General features: G+C 44.2%; 1 protein-coding gene across 5 annotated transcripts in view; it reads right to left on the bottom strand.

Annotated features, from left to right (window-relative positions):
* NAV1 (neuron navigator 1) overlaps window positions 1–22,430 on the bottom strand; it is a 351,815-nt gene that overhangs the window by 180,745 nt on the left and 148,640 nt on the right. For 4 of the 5 annotated variants that reach the window (XM_074222356.1, XM_074222354.1, XM_074222355.1 and 1 more), the window contains exon 4: window positions 10,823–11,590. The exons of the other annotated variant lie outside the window; for it this stretch is intronic. In XM_074222356.1, coding sequence (XP_074078457.1) covers window positions 10,823–11,590 — 768 coding nt within the window. The remainder of the gene's footprint in view (window positions 1–10,822; window positions 11,591–22,430) is intronic. 5 annotated transcript variants of the gene reach the window in all.

Below are 22,430 nucleotides of genomic sequence, written 5' to 3'. Positions count from 1 at the left end.
TCCCCTGTTTGCCTGTGCCTTTGTGTCTCTCATAGACAGTGAGAGCTACAAGAGAAGTCTTGAGGCTTGGGCAATTATCTCTGTGTGGTGCCAAGCACATTGCCTTTTGCACTGCTGCCACCTGGGACTGGCAAAGGCTTTCATTTTGATCATCTCAGGAAACATTTCTGAGATCTTCCCCCCACACTTCCTTAATTGCAGAATCAATAGCAAGGATCAGTTCCCCTGTTTTTGTGCAACTCCTTCCAAATACAATAGTTGCTCAGAAAACTTCCCTCTGGCCTCAGATCTGCAGAAAAGTATGCCTCTAGATTGGTCTCAATCCCAATCTCAATTCAATTAAATGAACAAACCATGTGTAGGGTGTGGAGTTATATATAGGAGGAAAAAAAGACCAGTTCTGACCCTCTCGGAGTTAACAATCCAACAGTATTAATCTTATATGAGCATTACCTGGAGCACTGAATAAAGAGGTAGAAGACTTGAATTAGATGGTGCCTTGGATTACTTGGTCATTTTGTGACCCTGGGCAAGTCGCTTGACCTCTTTGTGCCTTAGTTTCCTAATCTGTAAAATGGGATGATAATATCACCTCCCTCCCTGTGTTGTTGTGAGAATCTAATGTGATAATTAAAATGTGTAAAACATTTGGCAAAATTCAAAGTGCTGGCTATTATGACCTTAATATTCTCCTCAAAACACTTGATGTTTCAGCCAAACAAGACTTTCCCTTAGCATTTGTCTTTACTTTTATGCTTTTGTTCATGCCATTCCCTATGACTGGAATGCTGCCTTTCTCCCCTCTTCATCATTCTTGGATCCTCAACTTATATACCACTTCCTCCATGAAACCTTTCCCAAACTTCCCTGTTTGTCACAATCTTTTCCCTCAGAGGTTGGCACCTCCTCAGTGCTATATGTGAGGAGAAGGGAGGTAGCAACATAGATGATAGAGTACCCAGCATGGAGTCAGGAAGACTCATCTTCTTGAGTTCAACTCTAGCCACAGACAATTATTAGTTGTGTGACCCTGGGCAAGTCACTTTACCCTGTTTACCTACATGTCCTTATCTGCTAATAGAGCTGGAAAGAGAAATGGCAAACCACTCCAGTATCTATGACAAGAAAACCCCAAATGGGATCATGAACTGTCAGACACAACTGAATAATACCAATGCTTTATGTATTTTGCATGCATTTGCCTATTTACTATATTTTGTGTTCATTATATACACAAGATCTCCCCCATCAGAAAGCATCATCCTTGAGGGTAAGGCTTTCTTTGTATATCCATTGTTTGCTTTGTATATCCATTGACTGGTACAAGGAAAGAGCTTATTAAACACTTGTAGATTGATTTTCATACATTTAGATGTATCATCATTAGTTGTATATATGTGTTAATCATTTTACTAGATTGCAAACTCCATGAGGACAAGGAATATTTCATTTTTTTTCTTTATATTCCCAGGGCCTAGCACCTTGTCCTCCCTATAAGAAGTACTTAATATTCATTTACTGAATTTGATCTTGAATAATACAATATAGAATGTGATCAAAGCAAAGGGGTTAGTCTGGAAAAAATCACTTCACTTATCTATTTCCATATCTGTCAAGTGAGATATATTTCTTTTATTCCATGATGTTGTTTTTTAGGGTTGGATTTCTTCAGAGGGCTAAGGGGGCCAACAGCCCAGGCACCTGGGTCCTAATTGATAAATACTCTGCTTTTCTAGAAATTGGACCAAAACAGATGGAACATCCAGAAAAATATCTGTAGGACTCAGTTTTGGGGAACTTAGCCTATCCCAATTCTGATACTTCTAACTTTGTGCATGTTAGCTCTCTGAGACTTAATTTCCTCCTCTGTAAAATGGGGGAAATAACTCTTGAACCACTTACTTCATAGGGTTATTATGAACATCAAAAGAGGTGGTAGAAGTAATGCACTTTGAAAACCCACAAAGCTTCATAAAAATGCTATTATTATTTCATAGCTTATTTGAGCTACTATTATATCAGATTCTTAAATCTGTCCAACCCTGTCCTCATAAACACAAACACATGCGGTCTGACACAAAGAGATCCAGACACATAGATGCAAAAACCACAGGCATGCAAACCAAAGACATGCCCATGCATAGACAGAAACATATGTACAAGATGGACATGAGCACATATCCATCAAAACAACATTTGCCTTTTAGGACTCACTTTTCAGCCACCTCCACCTGTCACAAGGCTGATTCTTTACATAATCTACCCAGAAAGCTTCACTTGCATGGCATTCTCCACCTCCTTATCATGCCTCAGACACAGAGGACCTGGACCCATGGCAATGATTGGCTCTTACAGAAATGCCCAAATGGGAGTTCACCATCTAAGGAAGTTCTTCTGTTCGCCACATGACCCTACCACCTATGATTCTTTGGATGCTGAATCTGTGAGGAGCAGTGAGGGATGTCTGGCCATTTTCTTATTCCCCTCCCCTCCATTCCCCACAAATGCTTGCCAAGAGCCCTGCAACTTCAGTGGCCCTGAAATGTATCATTGAGATGTTTAAAATAGATTCCAGGGTGACAGGAGACAAGCTGGAGTTGCTGGCAGCCCCTGGCAGCTTCCCTGAGGTTTGGCTGGAGGAAAACTGGATGTCAAACTAGCTGTCCTCCAGTGGACCTGGCAGCTGAGACCTGAGACTCACTAGAGCCAGCCTGCAACAGAAGAAGCTGGAGTATAGGAACACTGTCCCCAAAGACCACATAGGTATTCCAGAGCCTGGGCTGTTTTCTGTTCCCTTCCTTCTCCCATTAGTCCTACCCATATCTATCTAGATGACCATGGTATCATAGGTCTAGGGCTGAAGTACCCTCAGAGGCTGTTTAGCTCTATCCCGAATTTTATAGATGAAGAAACTGAGGTCCAAGGAGATTAATGACTCACCTAAGTCAATGAGAATTTTAATCTAGATCCTCTGAGTTCAGAGCCAGGGCTTATTCCTTTGTATCATGCTGCTCCCTCTAGTGCTTTCAAAAAAAGTAATTGAGGCACATTTTAAAGTCTCCAGTTCCAGGACTAATGTTGCTTCTGATTTCCCCTTAGCCAACCAATGCACTTCTTTCTCCTCACACCCTCCGCAGCCCATTGGTACATGGAGATCATTTCTATAACTGAAGCAGCCACATCCTTAACATATAGCCTTGTCCCTGACTCCTCATCTGTGTTGGTAAAAACTAGACCCCCAGCAGGGAGATACAAATATCGCTCTAGGCAATTTCCCAGCACGAACCTCCATTCCTGCTGCTCCACAGAGAAGTCCAAGCCCTGCTTGGATGAATGAGCTAAAAGAGAACTTAGGGGTCCCTGGTCTTCTCCCTTCTGGCAGGAGGCCCCAACCCTAGAAGCAGCTGCGCTGGGGAGGTGGGGGTTGGGCTGGCCCCAGTTTTGAGGGTCAGCCTCCTACTCCAGCTGGGGGCTCCAACCTGAGCCAGCCCACAAGGCTTGTCCCTGGCCCCCTGGTCCTTCCTGTGTGGGAGAGGGAAGGCTATAGGCTCAGGACATCAAACATGCCTGGGTAATCCAAACAGGGTGTTGGGGAGGGGGGGGGAGGTCAGCCAGAGCAAATGAGAAACATGTGGCATCTATTTCCCCTTCCCTTGCTCTTTCCTTCCCTTAGTTCTTCTCTCTCTCTCTCTCTAGAGCTCTTTCACGTTCTGGAGGCAGAAGGACAGGCCTGGGAGGGAGGAGGCTCACTTGTGCTGGGCTGAGTGTCCCTGGTATTGGTCTGTATATTGGTGGGAGATGAGCCACTTTGGTGACAATCTGAGAAAGGCAAAAGTCCAGAAGGTAAATGACTCTTTTTGTCACCAGGCTTATTAGGAATCCAGAGTTGTCCTTACTTCTCCTAGGGTTGTTGCCAGGTTCTCCAGTGATGGATCAAGATTTGCAGGTGGAAAACTGATAGGTTTATTTCCAATGGAAAACACAAAGGGAGAAATACTGGGGTCCTGATATGAAAGGCAATGAAGTGCAGGGAAAAGAGAGAGCAAGGGTTCTAATCCCACATCTGCTACCTACTGCATCTGGAACATTTTGCAAATCATTTAATCTTTCTACCTCTCAGTTAACATATCTATAAAATAGGGCTGTGTGGTCATCTCTAAGGTCCCTTCCTGCTCATAATAGTTCTCTTGATATGTTTTAAGGACTGTCATCTGTGTTTTCTTGGCTTGAGGGAGCAGAACTAGAACTGGTGGGTGGAAGTTGCAATGAAACAAATTTTAACAAACTATAAAGAAGAACTTTCTAACAATGAAAGCTGTCCTCCAATGGAATGGGGAATCACTAGATTGGGTTTGTGGGGATGGGCCTAGGACAGAATTCTGTGCAGGAGATTGCTCCAGTGAATATAATTTGAGGAAATTTCAAGGACAAGCAGGAAAGGGGTGTGTGTGTGTATTTATATGTATATAAATATGTATATATGTGCACACATCTATGTGTGTGTCTATGTTTGTGTGTGTGTGTGTGTGTGTGTGTGTGCACGCGTATGTGTCTGTGTATGTGTGTGTGAATTGCTTCTCCCTCCTCAGCTACAGCTGGGAAAGTACTGCAGTATGCTGCAGTGGTAGGGGAATCAGGGAGACCGGTGAGATTAGCAGCCCTGACTCTCAAGACCATGCCCAGATTAGAAAAGATTTAGGCTATTTTTGGTCTGATTCTCTTCCCCCTTCTCCCCCCTTCAAGAAATCATTATGTCCTGAAGCCAGTAGAATGGGTTTGTGTGTGGGAGGGTCAATTTATGTTTGAGGCAATGGGAAAGAAATAAAAGTATCTGGCACCCAAGGATTTCCATGTGAGATGGAGAGGAGTGATTGTGGTGGTGGGTTTACTGCAGGAGGTCTCTGTTTTCTTTGAATGCCAAGCTGGCATAGAGCCCAGATTTATGCTGATAGGGCCCAAAATAGCAAATATAGGGGGATAGGTCTGTCCCTGTTGCCCTTCTCTACTCAGGGATGAAGCACAAAAGAGGATGGAGAGAAATCTCTCCAAGACTGGTAATCACAGTCCCATATCTAACCTGGAGCAAATGGTTAGGTGAGCCCTGGATATAAGGGCTAGTAGCTCAATTTGATCACCTCTTTTGCCCGATTGTAGGATCCAGAGTTTAAGAACTGAGCTGGTGCTATAATATCAAGGACTCATGAAGGGCATTTCCCAAGGCCTGTTTACACTGCAGTGGAAATGCTCTACTTCTCCCTGCTCTCTTTCCCCTTCCTCAATACCCTTTTCTCATCTACACAAAACATGGTAAAGGATAGAAGTTCTATGTACTTCTGTCTCTCACCTCTACCTTCTCTTGGGAGAACGGACAATCTGACGGTCCATTCATTCAAAAAATAGTCATTGAGAGCCTACCATATTACACATATGTGTGAAGTTTAATGCTCAGTTATTTATGGTACAGTGGAAAAAGTACTGGATTTAGAATCAGAAAACCTGGGATCTAAACTGGACTCTGTTGTTTATAACCTATGTGATCATGTTAACCTCTCTGGACCTGTTGCCCTTTCCTATAATCTTGTGGATTTTTCTCCAAATAATTTAAAAACCATAAGTTAGCCTGGAGGTAGACAATCTCCCACTGTAGCTCCTCTAGGTACAATGTTGACCAATGGGATGAATCAGATAAAGGACATCCTACCCACTGTCATCCTGAGTTATATGAATGCAGGGCTTTTGAGAGGACATAGATTATAGACAACTAATAAAGGATCATGAGAAATATATCTCTCAGCATTAACCCCAATGTAGAAGCCTAAATAGCATCAGTTTCCTTTTTTTGAAAAATGTTTCTTTTGAGAAGCTTAAAAGTATTTCATGCTTTGTCAACCTTAAAGGGCTATCACAATGGAAGTTATTATTCCTATGCTACCAATGTTATCTGTCCACACCTCATCCATTAGTTATAGGGACCCAAAGAAATAGAGATTTGTTCAAGGTGACACAGCAAGTCTAGGGAGAGAATTAGTTTTAGCTACTCTTCTCCATGTACTTCTCCAACCCACCAGACAAATAAAGGTGGTCTCACTGACAAGAATGACAGAGATAGAACTAAGCTCACCTAGGACTCCTAATGTGAGGGCCATCATTTACCAAATCAGGTTGTACAAATTATTAATTTTCTTCTTAGGGCTGAGAAGTAAGGCAGAGTGGCCCAGTGGAAAGAATACTGTTTTTGGAATTAGGAAGAACCAAGATCAAATCTTGACTCTGTCTCTTGCTATCTGTGTGTCTTTGGGCAAGTCAAAGTCATAAGAATCTCCTAGATCATTGAGATGATAAGTGACTTACTTAGGATCACATATTATGTGCATTTGAAGTAGTACTTGAGCCCATGGCATCTTAAAACTGAGGCCAGTTCTATCCACTTAGCTACATAGCTGGGGTAATAATATTTAATATGTGCCAGGTCCTTCACTAAGCACTGGAGATACAAAGAAAGACAAAACAAGACAAAACAATCTCTCTTTACACACACACACACACACACACACACACCACACACACACACACACCCCAATAAAAACAAAACAACTAGTCCCTGTTCTTAAAAATAGAAAAACAAAAATTAATCTTTCTAATGTTCTTTTTCCTTTTATAGACCCAGGACATCTCAAAGCAAAATTTCCTTAAAATCTAGAGAGACATGGTCATCCTTGTTCACTGGATTTTGACCTAAGCTTCTGACCACAAAGATGTTGCTACAGCAACTTTAAGCCCATGGGGTCCTTCTTGTGAGTGAATGGCACTGGATGTCCAAGTTCCTGGATGTCCACACTCTAAACTTGAGTTAGCCTCAGCTTTCTCATTTGCTGAGTTTGCCTGGAGGTAGAATGTTTAGTGAAGCATAAGAAATTGAACTTGCTTTGGTCCTAAACATTAAGGTAGGAAAAATATTATGAATCACATTATCAACATCATTAATGTTTAACCATTATTTATTAATAGTCAATATGTTTCCACTTTCTCTTTCCAGAGAATTTGGAGTTTTTTCTCAGGCTTTCATTCCCAAACTCTGAGAGAGGGAGGGAAGGGAAAAAGAGAGAGAGAGAGAGACAGGGACAGAGCAGAGAAAGAGAAAGACACAAACAGACAAACAGAGAGAGAGAGAGAGAGAGAGAGACAGACAGACAGACAGACAGAAAGAGAGAGAGAGAGAGAGAGAGAGAGAGAGAGAGAGAGAGAGAGAGAGAGAGCCAGAGCCAGAGATAGAGATAAAGACAGAAAGACAGAGGTAGACAAAGACAGAGAGACAGACACACATACATACAGAGAAAGAGAGAGGGGTGGGGAGAGACAGACAGACAGACAGAGACAGAGAGAGACAGAGAGTCAAAAATGACAGAGAGAAACAGAGAGAGATGGGAGAGGCTTTTCCTAATTTGCAGCTAACTAAGCTAGATCACATAGTATATTGGCAAAGGGAATTTTGTCTTTGGCCTTGTCTTAGGCCAGGTCTCAGTGCCCCCATCTCTTCCCTGGAGCCAAACTGTTCCATGAAATCTCATGAATTCAAAATCCTGTTGGGGTGGGGTAGTTTCTGTTTCCATCGCTCTATTTCCCAACTTCAAATTTCCCAGGATTTTCCCCAGTGCTCGATTGCTAACAATTTGGCTGATTTCAAGGTGACTGAGGGAGCAATCCTTTACGCATCTGGGCCCCAGCTGATTCCTGGGAAGGGAGTGATCAGATTTCAACCCCACTTTTCCCTTTCATTCCAGAAAACCTCTCACTTGGTGCCTGCTGTCCTAGTAACCTACTCCAGACCTTATTACTTGGCTGCTGTCAGGTTCTTGGCCTGGGAACTCAATCTTGGCTTTTTAATGACAAGGAAAATAATAACCAACTTCATATGTGCTGGGCTCTGGACCCCAAATTTCTCACCCTACCTCAGTAGGCTCTTCAGTGGGTCTGCTATCTTAGATACTTGCAGTACACTCATGCGATACAGTCTGACCCCTAATTGTACCCTGCAATCACCTTTTCTTTCTCCCTTTATAAAGGAGGACACAAAGCACCCTTTTGGGGACACTCACTTCCCATACCCAGAAACCCCTTCCTCTAACTCAGCTTCAGAGTCTGGTATTCATACTCTGCAATTACTTCATTTGCTAACAGAATATTCCCTTATTCTGATTGGGAACAATAAATGATCCCTTTTCTTCTCTTCATTCATGCACTCACTCACTCACTCACTCACTCACTCACTCACTCGCTCATTCATTCACTCCTTCCTTCCTTTTCCTTCCTTCCTTCCTTTTCCTTCCTTCCTTCCTTCCTTCCTTCCTTCCTTCCTTCCTTCCTTCCCTTCCTTCCTTCCTTCCTTCCTTCCTTCCTTCCTTCCTTCCTTCCTTCCTTCCTTCCTTCCTTCCTTCCTTCCTTCCTTCCTTCCTTCCTACGTGTGAGATGCTGTCCAAGCACATACAAGGATGATATACTCCCTAAACTCAATGAGTTTACATAGGAGAAAACAACATGTACACAGCTAAATAAAGATAAAATATCTCATAATAATTTGGGGCTAGGTGGGTACTAGCAAATGGGAAAATCACTATCCATCTCTACTTAATGGTAGTACTTGTATGCTGAGCCATAGGACAAAGTTAGGATGAATCAGAGTTCTGCTCTTGGGGAGTGGCACTTTCCTCTGAACACATTTAGCATCCTGCTCCCCCAGGTGGAGGTAGATGTTGCTTGGGTAAATCTAAGCTTCCCTGCCCCAACCACCTTGGTCTTGGTAGGTTCCCTTCTCATGATTTTCCAGATCTGGTCTGGAAAGAATGCTAGAGTAGGAGGCAGATCTGGGCTCTAGGCTCTGCTAGGTGATCTTGGGCATCATTTAATCTCCAGCTCCCAGTTTTGAAAACCCTTCCAGGCTTATTGTGAGGTGTTGCATTTAGAAGTGTTCTGATAATCTAAAAGTCATACAGATAGATAGGTGGGCATCTCCTCCTTTGCCTCCTCCCCTCTCTTATTTCTAGGCACCTTCCCAAGCTCAATCCATTTTGGAGAGTTGCCTTTTTCCATCATAGAAATTGAGTTCTGGCAGGGGAAGATGGGGGATATCCTGGAGACCTGCCTTCCTGGTCAATTTTTTTTGGGGGGGGTAGGGATTACAGATTTGAGGCCAGCTCTGCTGAGTCATCACATTGGCCAGCAATAGGGGGTGGGTAGGGGAAGTCTAGTTAATCTCACCAACTTTCTAGTAATTCTCAGCAATACCTGCTGTAGCTTCATTCCTTACTTTCCCTTGGCACTTGCAGATGTGCCAGTGCCATACCTAAAAAGGGTAGGAAACCACTCCCCTTGCCACTGTTCTGCAGATGCCCCTACAAGTGCTTTCTCTGAATCTCTTGATTAAGACTTAGGCCATTATCCAATCAGTCCTTGTCTTTCCCTACCATAAGTATTGTGAGCAGCAGGTGGAAAGGTCAATAGGAGCAGAACGAGTCTTGTCTCTTTCTAATATTCTCCCTCCTTTATTCTTAGGTACCTTCTTCTTGCTTAAAAGTCCCTTTAGGAAATACCTAGTCCCTAAATCCATTCCCCTTGCCTCTGGGCAGGTGATCCCCTCACTGAGAGGTCAAGTGGATCTCCTTAAGGATCTGCAAGGGGGTGGGGTGAATCCAACTCCCCACCTTCTCCAGCCAAAATCCCCTCCCTATTCCTGCTGCATCTCTGTCACTCATGTAGCAGCCCATGCTTAGTCCTTCCCCTTTACGCAGGAGTGTAGTCACACCCCCCCTCTTCCCCCCGTCCCCCACCCTAGGGTGATCGGCACCCAGTTCCAAGATAAATCTTTTTTTTTTTTGCAATGAAAGTAAGCCCTGACCTCTAAGAACCTGCCTTGCTGCTCCTTCTAGCTGCAGCATCCTCTCTCATGCCCAGGCCTCACTTATCCTTTCTGCATATGAGGAGCTTTGCCATGCTTGCAGGACCCCCAAGTTTCATCCCTGATTCCCATTCTGCAGAAATTAACTCCCTACCTCCCTACCCCCTCAAATCAAGTGCTCTAGGTTTTTTAAAATCATCACTTTGGGCTATGAGAACAATAGAGGCTATGTCCCTTATTCCTTTGCCAAAGAAAGCATTGTTCTAAGTCATCAGGGGCTGTGAGTCCACATTCCCTTCTTTGAGCCAGTTTCCTTGTTTTCTTTAAAGGCCAAACTCCTTGGCAAAGGAGGAAAGCTCCTTTGAAAATCTCGGACCCTTCAGCAGCCTTAAAGAAAACGGAGCTGGGAGTGGGAGGAGGAGAATCAGGGCCGCCTCAGCAGAGCTTATCCCAGGGAGTCGGAGCCCAACTAGCAGGGCCTTGGAAGTCCCACGGGCTTACACTGGATGTCTGCAGGAGGAAGTGGGGAATCTCCCCCACCCCTTCCAAAATCCAGCCACTCCCTAGCTCACCTCTCCAGACTCCTCTTTCCTTTAGACTTCTCACTCTTCTCTTCCTCTAAGTCCCCAATCTCACTTCCCAGGGAAGTCGGAGCATCTCCAGATCGTGCTCCAGATGCATCCCCCAGGTGGGAGTGGGGGGTCCACATGGCAATTCGGGGAATCAGTGATCTTAGCATTGGCTTTAGGGGGCGGCCCCCTAAACCCACTCCTGATGGCGCCCGACCAGACCTACTCCAGGCCACCCCTGGGGAGCCTAAGGGGCTGTAGCCTCCCTCATTCCCCCAAACTTCGAGCTCCAATTCCCCAACTCCGTGGAGGGAAGAGTGAGGCGAGTAGCGGGTGGAAGCTGGGGCCACGGGACACTCACCCAACATCTGACTGAAAAGCAGCTGCTCCAGGTCTCCCAGCACAGTCACCACGAGCTCGGGGTCTACCTTCAGGAAGGCTCGCTCCTCCTGGCTCTTGCCAGCGGGCGGTGGGGGTGCCCCCTTCTGCCCCTTGGCCTTGCTGGACAGAAGCTCGTCGTCAGACTTGCTGTCATCGCTGACCCCGGCCTCGGGGGCCTTACTGAGGGGCTTCACCTCAGCGTAGGGACCCCGGGGGATTCGGCTGGGCTTGCCCAGGCCTGGGGCCAACGGGGCCAACGGGGGCTTGGCCACCCCCCCGGAGGTCATTTTGGCCTGGAAGAGGGAGTGTTCCGATTTGGAGAGCGTCTTGGACATGAGGGGCGCCTCCCGACCCTTGGGCCCCCCCTTGCCGAAGCCCTTGGGCGTCTTGGCCATGTCGTCGCTCCACTGGGGCTCGTAGAGCTGCATCTTCTTCTCCGAGTCGGTCAGGAAGGAGAGGTTGGTGAGGGACTTCTGCTTGCGGAGGTTGGAAGCCGGCGGCGGCGGGGGCCGGCTGTCCACACTGCCGGACTTGAAGACCTTCAGCTCTCCGGCGCCGGCCTTGGCCACCCCGCCGCCGGGAGGCTTGGTCCGCTTGGGCATCATGCTCTTGCCCTCGGCCGCCTTCTTGCCGAAGCCCCGGAGCTCTTCGGAGCCCTCGCCGCCGCTTAGTTCCACATCGGGCTGCAGGCTCTTGAGGGAGGTGCCCAGCATCCTGCCCGCCAGGAACGCATTGAAGACCCGGGCGTCTGGAAGCACGAAGGGAGAAGAGGAGGAGGAGGAGGAGGAGGAGGAGGAGGAGGAAGAGAGAGCAGGCAGCGAGAGAGAGACCCCGAGGGGCGCCGAGGAGAGGCGAGAGAGGAGGAGGAGAGGACAGAAGAAAAGGGGAAGGTGGAGGAGGAGGAGGAGGAAGCAAAGGGAGGAAAGAAAAGAGAGAGAGATAGAAGAAAAGAGGGAGGGAGAAAGCGAGAAAGGGTGGGGAGTGGAGAAGGGCGGAGTGGGGAGAAAGAAAAATAAAACAGAAATCAGAAGGTGGATGGATGGAAGAGATGGCTAGCCCTCCGGCCCCTGGGTCGGAGCTCGGGGCCGCAGCAGGCAGGCGCACGCCGGGGACTGGGCTGCTCAAGCCTGGCGGCGGGGGAGGCCGGCTCTCCCAGCTGCTGGGGCTCCGAGCGCTGTCAGCCCCTGGCTCCCTCACACCCGGGGCCAGCGCCCTCTCTCTCTCTCTCTCTCTCTCTCTCTCTCTCTCTCTCTCTCTCTCTCTCTCTCTCTCTCTCTCTCTCTCTCTCTCTCTCTCTCCCTTCTGCCCACTGCTGCTGCTGCTGCTGCTGCTGCTGCCGCTGCTGCGGCGGGGAGAGATGCTCAGGGCTCCAAGCTGAGGAAGAGGGGAGGGGATTTAAAAAAAAAAAGACGAAAGGGAGGGAGGTAAGAGTGAGCGCGAGAGGGCGAGCGAGCGAGCCAGCGAGCGAGCGAGCGAGAGAGAAATCTATTTCTGGCCCGGGGAGGGGGAGGTGTCTGGGAGCCGGGAGCCCGAGGGGAGGGGTAGGAGCGGGGAGGTGGTCGATAAGGGATCGGAACATTTTTTCTCACCGTTCGGCTGCCGAGAGACGGGAGCGGGCACTGTCAGGCCAGCAGAGGCTAGGCGCTGGAGCTGCAGGGACAGCAGCCTCCCCCAGCCCCGGATTTTGGCTGAGTCTGTCTGCACGAGGCAGGGAGACTGGGGGAGGGCGGCTACTAGGGGGCAAGGAGGGGGCGGTGAAACATGGGATCCGAGTTCTGGTAGGTTGGTTGCCAAGGGGCAATAGGGTGAGCGAAGGGGGTTTATAACCAGGAGGATGGTTAGCCTCCCTCCCTTCCTGCAGACCCCAGCAGAGGATTCCTCTAGAAGCCAGAAAGGGGTTTGGGTCAGTTCTAGGGGCCGTCGCCACGGGCCCTTGGATTCTCATTCCCAGCTATACCTAGGCTTTCTTACTGGGTGTGTCTTGTCTGGAAAGTCACATCTAGCCAGAAGGGGAGAGGGCTGGCAGGGAGAGAGAACCTAGGTCTAGCTCAGTCCACTGCCCCAATCCCAGCTGAATTGGGCAGCAGTGGGCGGGAAGAACAGGTGGATTGTGGAGAACTCAATGACCAGTCAAGGAAAGGGATGACTATTGAGATCTAGAGGAAGCACCATCCAATAGAGCAGTGGATCTAATCAGTTTTAATCCAGTTATGGACGCCTCTTGTGTGAGCCTCAACAATTCACTTCATTTTCCTACATCTCACTTTCTTGATTTGTAAAAAAAACAAAAACGGGAATCATCACACTTGCCCCGCTGATCTATCTTCCTGCTTTCTTTGCCATGTGGAAGTAAGTCCTGACCCCCAAGAACCTGCCTTGCTGTTCCTTCTAGCTGCAGCATCCTCTCTCATGCCCAGGCCTCACTTATTCTCCCTCCATATGGGGAGCTTTGCCACACTTGCCAGACCCCCAAGTTTCATCCCTTGAATGGAAGATGGATTGGAGTGGGAAAAGATTTAGGGCAGGTAGACTCAAGTTGTCATTGTTCAATTGTAAATATCTAAAGCTAAGGATTGTTGTGAGGACTGTCAGCCATTCCTGGAGTCTGCACAGGTTTTATGTTCAGTCTGGACTTTGGGGGCTGTGTAAGAAGGAGGATCAAGAGGACTGTGTACCCCATGTCCAAAAGAAAGGCAGGGCAGGAATTTATAGAAATTCACCAAGACTCCATTTAAATTTCTTCCTCCCACTCATAGCCCTGGGATGGGTGAATACCAGAGATCTAGTGAGAATTAGGGTTGGAGAGGTAGAGGTAGTAAGAGATGATTCATTGCTTTGCCAACAGTGGTTGTAAAGTCTGTTCTTTTCTTGTTAGTCATTCAATAAACATTTATTATGTGCCTACTCCACTAGGCTCTGGGTCCTTAGACTGTTCTCTAGCATCACAGTCTGAGAAAAATCACTTAACCTTTCTGGACCTCAGTTTACTCATGTATAAAATAAGGGAGTTGACCTCAATGACCTCTAAAGTCCTTTCCAGTTTTAGAGAATTTATGAGAAATGATATCATAGAATTACAGAGTTAAAAATGTCCTCAGATGTTATCTAGTTCAATACGAATGTGAATTATTTCATCAGCTTTCCAGCCTCCATTTGAACATCTCTCCATTGATGGGGAAATCACTACCACTCAAGGAAGCCCATTCCCCAGGTGTGCAAAGATTAGAAAGTTTTTATTCACATCTGTCTCATTAATTCTAATCTATTGTATCTTCTGGGGTCAAGCAGAAGAAGTCTGATTTTATCAAACTTAAATATTCAGTTAGAAGATTATTTTGTTAGAATAGCTTTCCCTTGGAGTTGCTAGAAGCATAGAGGGGAAGGGCAAGGGTGAGTTAGAGGTTTCTGATAGATTGGAGAACAAGCAAGTAATAAATCAGGAAGACTTCTTGGAGGACATAATCTCCAATTGCAACATATAGGATGAGGCAGACAGAAGGCGGTAACTTGTTCTACCATCAATATAAAAAAGCACAATTGACAATAGATGGGGGCTAGAGGGGGCAGATAGGACAAAAGACACTGAAAGCAGGCAACTCTCCTATAACTGAGGGAGTAGAATAGAAAAAGGGGTTGGCTGGAATTTAGCAAGAGATGAGCTCCAGGAGGGAGGACCCAGTTTAATTCTATGTTTGTCATGTGTTAAAGCAGCACAGGATAGGGTGCCAAACTCATGGCTCATAGGCACAAAGATTTGGAACTTGGAAGGGACCTTAGAGGTTGTTTTCAAAGGTTGTTTTCAGATGAGGAACTAAAGTTCAGAGGCAGTCCTTTGCCCAAAACTCATAGACTACTCTGTCCATCAGTTAATAAATATTTATTAAGCACTAATGTACTGAGGATATAAAAAGATAGAAAGGATAGTCTCTACCCTCAAAGAACTCAAAATCAAATGGGGGGGAGGGAATATCAGGCAAACAAATATGTACAAATAAGCTATATACAGTACAAATAGGTGGAAGGCACTAGAATTAAGAGGGGATGGAAAAGGCTTCCTGTAGAAGATGAGATTTTTTTGAAACTTAAAAGAAGTCACCAGACAGAGATGAGGAGGGAGAGCATTCTAGGCATGGGGGATAGACATAGAAAATTCCTGGAGCCCAGAGGTGGGGTTCCCTGTTTATGAAATAGCAAGGAAGCCTGTGTCTCTATTGAAGAATATGTGGTAGAGAGTAAGATATAAAGAGACTGGAAAGGTAGAATGGTGCTGGATTATAAAACATCAAAGGATTCTGCATTTGATCCTGGAGGTAATAGGGAGTCACTAGAGTTTATTAAATAGGGGAAGTGACCCAGTTAGACCTGCCCTTTAGGAAAACCACTTTGGTGACTGAATGGAGGATGGATTGGAGTGGGAAAAGATTTAGGGCAGGTAGACTCAACTTGTTCTTGTTCAGTAGTATCTGACTCTTATTGACCCCATTTGGGGTTTTCTTGACAAAGATCCTAGAGTAGTTTGCCATTTCCATTTCATTTTATGGATGAGGAAATTGAGACAGGATTAAATGACTTGCCCAGGGTCACACAGCTTGTAAGTATCTGAAGCTAAATTTGAATTTAGGAAGATGAATCTTTTTGACTCTGGGTATGGCACTCTATCCACAGTAACAGCTACCAAGAACCTATTGTAATAGTGTAGGAGTGAGGTGATGAGGGTCTGCATGAGGTGATGGCAGAGTCAGAGAAGGAAAGGGGGAATTAGAGAAATGCTGCAAAGGTAAAAGTATGAGATCTTTGGAATAGTTTAGATATGAGCAGTGAGAGTTAGTGAAGTCTTGATGATAATGCCTAAGTTTCAAGTGTGAGATTGAAAAAAATGGTGTTGCCCTCTACAGCCATAGGAATGGTAGGAGATTGGGAGGGTTTAAGGGAAAAGTAATGAATTGGGCTTTGGACATGTTGAGTCAAAAATATCGATTGTACATCCAGGAGTTGGGGATATGAAATATGAGATAAGAGATCAGCAGAGAGATTAGGTAGGACAGGGTGGTTAGATTTGAGAATTGTTAATATATAGAGGGTAACTATATATATATATATATATATATATATATATATATATATATATATATATATATAAAAGAGCTGATCATGATGCATGAATGAAATCACCAAGTGCAGTATTATAGAGAGAGAAGAGAAGAGGACTTACTTCAGAACCCTTTGGAACATCTACATGCCATCTGGATGAGTATTTGTCAAAGGAGATTAAGGGGTGGTCAGAAGGTTCAGAGAACCAGATGCAAAACTGGGATTTGAATTCAAGCCCTCCTACTGCAAATACTATGCATTTTCCTCTGTTTCATGATGCTGTGTGGATGGGGGGGGCGGCTAAGAAGAAACAAGATTTCCAACTAAAGAATGTTTTCACACATGGACAAGACACTGTTTGCTCATTGTCTTGAATCCTATCCCAAGTATTACTTGTTGAATAAAACTGGTGAATAGGGGAGTCAATAAGGAAGAAAAAACTGTGGAATGTCAGTATGTTAGTCATATTATCCCACTTGGCTCCACACATAAACAAGAAGAGAAAGCAAAACAACAAGAAAGAGGAAAGACAGGTTCAGAGAGGGATGGGCAGCTCATGTGACTGAAAAGGAAGGGAAGAAGGAGTCAAAGTCAAACCTCAGTTTCCTCATCTGTATAAAATGAGAGTGTTGTGAGTTAAAGTCATATAAATGTAAACTATTATTTCATTTTTGTGAACTTCATCTTAAATTAGTAAAAATGTTCCCCATGACTCCTTCTATCTTGAGTAATGCAAAGTTGTGAGGAAGACTCAGGTGTATCTGGCTCAGCTCCTATCCAATTGCTAAATTTTTAAGGTGAGCATATATGACTCAGAAATTGTCAAATAAATGCAACAAATTGGATTATCATTCCGTTGCTTGTCTAGACTTCATATGGAGAAAATGTTAACGACGTATATTAAATATAAATGTCTCACATTTTTATTTCTGAGAATTGATTGTTAAATGTTTAGGAACATTAACTTGTAAAGGCCATCATAGAATTATAGAATCTGAATGTTAAAGTTGGAAGATCACTTAATCTAGCCACTTTATTTTACAGATGAGGAAACTAAGGCTCAAGTGAGACTGACTTAATGGACTGAATGAATAAGGTCGAGTGATTGGTAATGGTGATTCCATATGCAAACTCAGGTCTCTTTTCTTCTGAGGCTTTTCGTTTCTACATCTGTTTGTGGTCAGACCACAACTGAGGCATTCTGTTCAGCTCTGGACAGCATGTTTATGAAGGGCAGTGATAAACTAGAGAGCATCTATTCTAGAAGATGATTACTAGGATGCTAACTGGTCTTGAGGTCATTCCTTGGGCTGATTGAAAGGATCAGGGATGTTTAACTTGGAGAAAAAAGACTTGGAAGACATGATAGCTATCTTCAAGTATTTATAAAAAGCACATGGAGGAGGGGTTACACTTACTCTGCTTGGCTCCAGGGGACACTAGGAACAAATAATGGAGGTTATAAAGAGACAATTGTAGGTTTAACATAATGAAAATGCAGCTGTTAAAAAATGGAAGGAACTACTTTGGAATGTGGTAGATCTTTCTATCCCTATGTCAAGAGGTCTTCCAGCAAAGGCTGTCATTTCTCAAGGAATAGGGAAGAAAGGATTATTGTTTAGGTATGTGTTGAACTAGATGATCTCTGAGGTTTCTGCTGATTTGAGGTTCTGTGATCCTGAGATTAAGCTGGAGGGAATTTCTTTGAGGTGGGCAATCCCAGGAGAGACTGCGGAAATAACGGAGGCATAGTGCTTCAGGATCACAGATAATTTGGCTCCGAAGTCTTAGAGTTCCTCTCTTTTACAGTGTACCTCTTTACCTTGTAGAAAACTAGGAGTTAAATCTCAAACTATCAAAAATCTTCATGGTGGTAGAACCCAATAGAGGACATAGCATACACCCCTCACTCTCTGCATAAAACTACACCTAATTCACCTCAAGCCAGATGATTGCCTCCATTGCCTATTTTAAAATCTTTATGAGCAATGAGGTTAGAGACTTTCCTTGGTCAACTGTTCTAGAAAGTACCAGGGTCAAGGAGTTCTCTGCAGTTGCAATTTAAGCATGTTTGTTATTCAGATCATAAAGGAGATAGAGAGAAAAATTAACCCTTCACTGAAAGGTTTCTCTCCTTTGAATTCCCTTTAGCTCTCCATTTTTGTAGTAATGATTTTGGTCTTGGACAATGGGGGAGAGGGTCATCTCTCCTTTAAGAGACTGAATTTTCTTGACTGCAATTTTCTTGACTGACCCTTCTCCAATAAGTTCTCAGTGCAATTGGTAATTTTTCCCCTAGTTGTCCTCCTTCCCTCTCTTCCTCACCCCCAATTCCCCCCACCCTACTCCAGTTAGTTCCTTACTTTGGCTATACTGTCCCTTTGGACTTATGAGGTTATTATAGGGGTTATAGTATATAGTATGTGTGCAGCTTTTAGGAGATACTTAGGAGATCATAAAATAGAAACACTGAACATGACTATTTCCTTGATTGTGAAAATAAGGAATGGGGATAACTGATGGATGTTTGACTGGGTTCCCAACTTTTGTTTTGCAACCATTCTCAGGGAAAGGAAATAGTCTCCAAAATTGACTCCTTCAGCAGGCTAAATTTGGCTCATTAGCTCATCACTGACCAATTTCCCATTGGTGTTCTACATGCTAGGATGTTAGGGTGACTTGTAGGGGCAGTGGTGGATACTTCAGACAGAATTCCTGCCCCTACAGAATTTGCAGTCTAGTGGACCAGACAAAACAAATGTGTAAACACATATTTTTATGTATATATATATATATATGTATATATATATGTGCATAACATATACACATGCATTCATGTATTGCTATATAAATATGCCCAAAGGGACATATGTGATGGAGTTCATTGACATGAATGAAGTGAAAGAAAATTGGGAAAACCTCCAGACTGTACTGTCCCACTGCTCCAAGGACCACATCTTCCTCCTTTTCTTTCATTCTCTTCACTCATTCAGTTCCCAATACCTGCATCATTTCTGACCCAGAGGGAACTGGCCAACTAGCAAATACCTCTGACTTTGTACACATCTCAATATAGTCATTGTTTGTCATTTCTGAAACAACCATCGTGGTATTGTGGAAAGGGCACTGGGTTTGGAGTCAGATGACCAGGGTTCAAATCTTAGCTTTGTATCTGTGTGACCTTGGGCAAATCATTAACTGCTTTCCTCATTTGTAAAATGTAGAGAGGCTGACCTCAGCTCCCTTCCAGCTCAAAACTATGATCCTATGACCTCAGACAAGTCACTGAATTTTATTAACTTCTTCTTTATAGTCAGGAAATTAGAGTGGCCTAGAAGATTTCTGAGGCCTCTTCTGATTTTATAATCCTGATAATTATCTATATAATTCTTTCCATGGATAAATGGTCCTGTGATGCTACTGATGCCTGAAAGATAGCATCTGTAGCATCTGACACTGTCAACCATTTTCTTTTTTGGGGTTTCTCTTTCCTCTCTAGATTTTCCTGATCCTGCTCCCTCCTGGTTCAATTCCTACCTGTTTGACTTCTCCCCTTTTCTTGTTCTTCTACCATGTTATGCTAACTGTTGGTCTCCCCGATGGTTCTGATCTGGGTTCTCTTCTCTTTACTTACTATACTGTCTTACCCATGGATTAAATGATCAACTCTATGCAAAATAGATGAGTCCCACTTAAATCTACATACTTATACCTAGTCTCTCTTGAGCTATATAATCCTGTGTGACTGACTTTTAGAGCAAAGTGCTTTATAATTATTAACTATTTGATCCTCACAACAACTCGGGAGGTAGGTGCTATTATTACCTCCATTTTACAGGTGAGGAAACTGAGTCAAATAGAAATTAAGTGATCTGCCCAGAGTCACGTGGCTGGTAAATGTCTGAGGTTAAATTGGAAGTTAGGTTTTCCTCATTCCAGGTCTGCTTCTATCCACTGTACCACCTAGTTGGATGTTCAGTAGCAATCTCAAACTCAACATGTCTAAAATAGAACTCATCTTTCCCATCAAATCTTTACCTTTTTCAAACTTTACTATTACTGTTAAGGAATTTTTATGTTCCTAATTACCCAGGCTGAAAAATTTCAGCATCTTCCTCTATTCTCAGTCTCACTTACACGATAGACACAATTTGTTACCAAATCTTGTCCTTTCTATCTTCACCTCAAGTCTGACTCTTTCCTCCACTGACAGAGCTGTCAGTCTAGACCAGTCTTTCATTGCTTTTTGCCTGGTCTCATGAAATGGTCCCCCAGCCTCCAATATCTCCCTACTATGCTATATCCTCCATTCACCTAAAGTTCAGGTCTGCCTATATTATCTCCCTACTCAAACTTCAGTGGCTCCCTATTACTTCCAGGATCAAATATAAAGTTGTCAATCATTTAAAACTCTTTGGAACCAGGGTTCTTTTTTAAAAAAAAATCTTTTTAATCTTCTTAGGTTTTCCCCCCCATACACTTTTTAATCCAGTGTATACCAAACTACTCATTTCTCCTTGCATCCCATACTCCCTCTTCTACCTCCTCACCTTAGCCCTAGCTCTCTTCTATGCTCAGAAAACTTGCTCTCCTCACCTCAGTACCTTCCCCTGCTTCCTTTCCTGGTCTTTCCAGCTGCTAATGCCTTCCCCTTTGGAGTCTCTTCTATTTTATTTATGTATATCTTGTATGCACCTAATTATTTATATGTTGTCTCCTCAACTAGAATGTAAGCTTCTCGAAGGCAGAGATACTTTTTGTTTGGTTTTGTTGTGTTTTCCCACCAGTTAGTAGAGTGGTTGACACATAGAAGTTGATTAATAAATATTTGTTAATTGACTAAAGTTCTTATGGGAGTAGCAGGCAGGAGAAAGTCAAATATTATTATATTTTCATGATTGGCTGGAGATGGTTGGGGGTGGAATGACTTGGAATTTTGAAGCTATTAATGAACTAAAAAGGCAAAGAGCATACAGGGGGAAATCAAGGCACAAAATCCTTACTGGGAAGGGAAATGATATCCTAGGAGCAAGCAGGGAACATGAGGAAGGCCTTAGGGGTCAGAGGTGAAAATGAGTTAGAAACAAAGAGGCTCTGAAATAAGGTCAGGGGGAAGCCAGTCACATTTGGGTCTAATTGTGAAGCTTGAGGACCTTCCAGTTAGGCCCTGGACAAATAGATAATGCTTAGGCATTCTGATTCTCTTCATTCCTCCCACACAGTTTGTGAATTTACTTTTTTCCTGTGTAAATAAATTCTTCCTAGCTGAGGTCTCAGCTTCAGGGAAGAGGAGGTGGAGGAATGGGGTTAGAAGAGAGAGTGCCTGTGGGGACAGGAAGCATCTGGAATGGAGTTTAGGGGTACGGGACTAAGGGAACAGAGGGAAGAGCCAGAGGAGAAATTTAAATCTGAAATCATTTGGCCTCTTAGCCTTGATTTTCTCATCTAGAGAATTCCAGATGATTGGAAGTGGGAGAGACCATGGAGTCCTTTTGGACAAGGAAACTCAGACCCAGAGTAGTTAGTTCCATGGCTTTCCTGAGATCACACTGTGTTGTATAAGTAGAATAGAACTGGAACCCAGGGTCTTTCCACTCTGGGGATGATAATGTCTGCCCTACTCACAGGATTGTTAGGAAGATCAACTGCAACAATGAATTTATAGGGCTTTGAAAAGAGTAAAGCACTATAGAAATGCCAGATTTATTATTAATATTATTACTAAGCTGTAAAATTGTATAAATGCTATAATCATTCAGACTGGTCAGGGTTTTTATCCAGTAGTAGGAGCCCCTGGATCAGGTTCTATTCTTAGTCATGATCTGTGCTGTTTTGGGGCAGGTCACTGTGGCCTCCACAATGTACTAGTCCTTTTTTTGCTGCCCTTTCATGGCTTTGTATGGATCAAACCCAAGACCTTCATCTTGAAGATGGTCAGTAGAGTGCTCTGGCTAGAGGATGGAAGTCAGTAGAAATAGCAGTATATCTTGAGGCAAAGAACTTGGCTTCAAATATTAGATTTGCCACAAGCTATGAGGGAGAAGCTGGGAAAGTAACAACCTTCCTGATTCTCAGTTTCTTCATCTGTAAAATGAGGGTATTGGACTAGATAAACTCAGGTTGCTGCAACTCCATATTATATGGCACTGATCTTTTCCTTTTTTCTCTTCCCCTCTACTCTATATCCTCTCATCTCTCTTCCCTTCTCTTTTCCTCTCTTCTTTCCACCCTTCCCTCTCCACTTTCCCCCCCTTTTATCTTTTCCTCCCTTAACCTCTCATCTCTTATTTTGTATCCCCCTTTCCTTTCCTCTATTCTCTTTTCTTCTTTTCCTTCTCCTTGACCTCTCAACCTCTCTTCCCCTGTCCTTTTCTGTTCTTTCCTCCCCTCTCCTTCTCTCTCTCTTCTCCTTCCTTTCCTTCCCCCCTTTTCCTGCTCCCTCCTCTCTTTTCCTGCTCCCTCCTCTCTTTTCTTCTCCCTTCTCCTCTTCTCTCCTC

This window comes from Macrotis lagotis, chromosome 2 (assembly GCF_037893015.1).
Source record: "Macrotis lagotis isolate mMagLag1 chromosome 2, bilby.v1.9.chrom.fasta, whole genome shotgun sequence".
NCBI lineage: Eukaryota > Metazoa > Chordata > Mammalia > Peramelemorphia > Peramelidae > Macrotis > Macrotis lagotis.
This window is presented reverse-complemented; position numbering and strand designations above follow the sequence as displayed.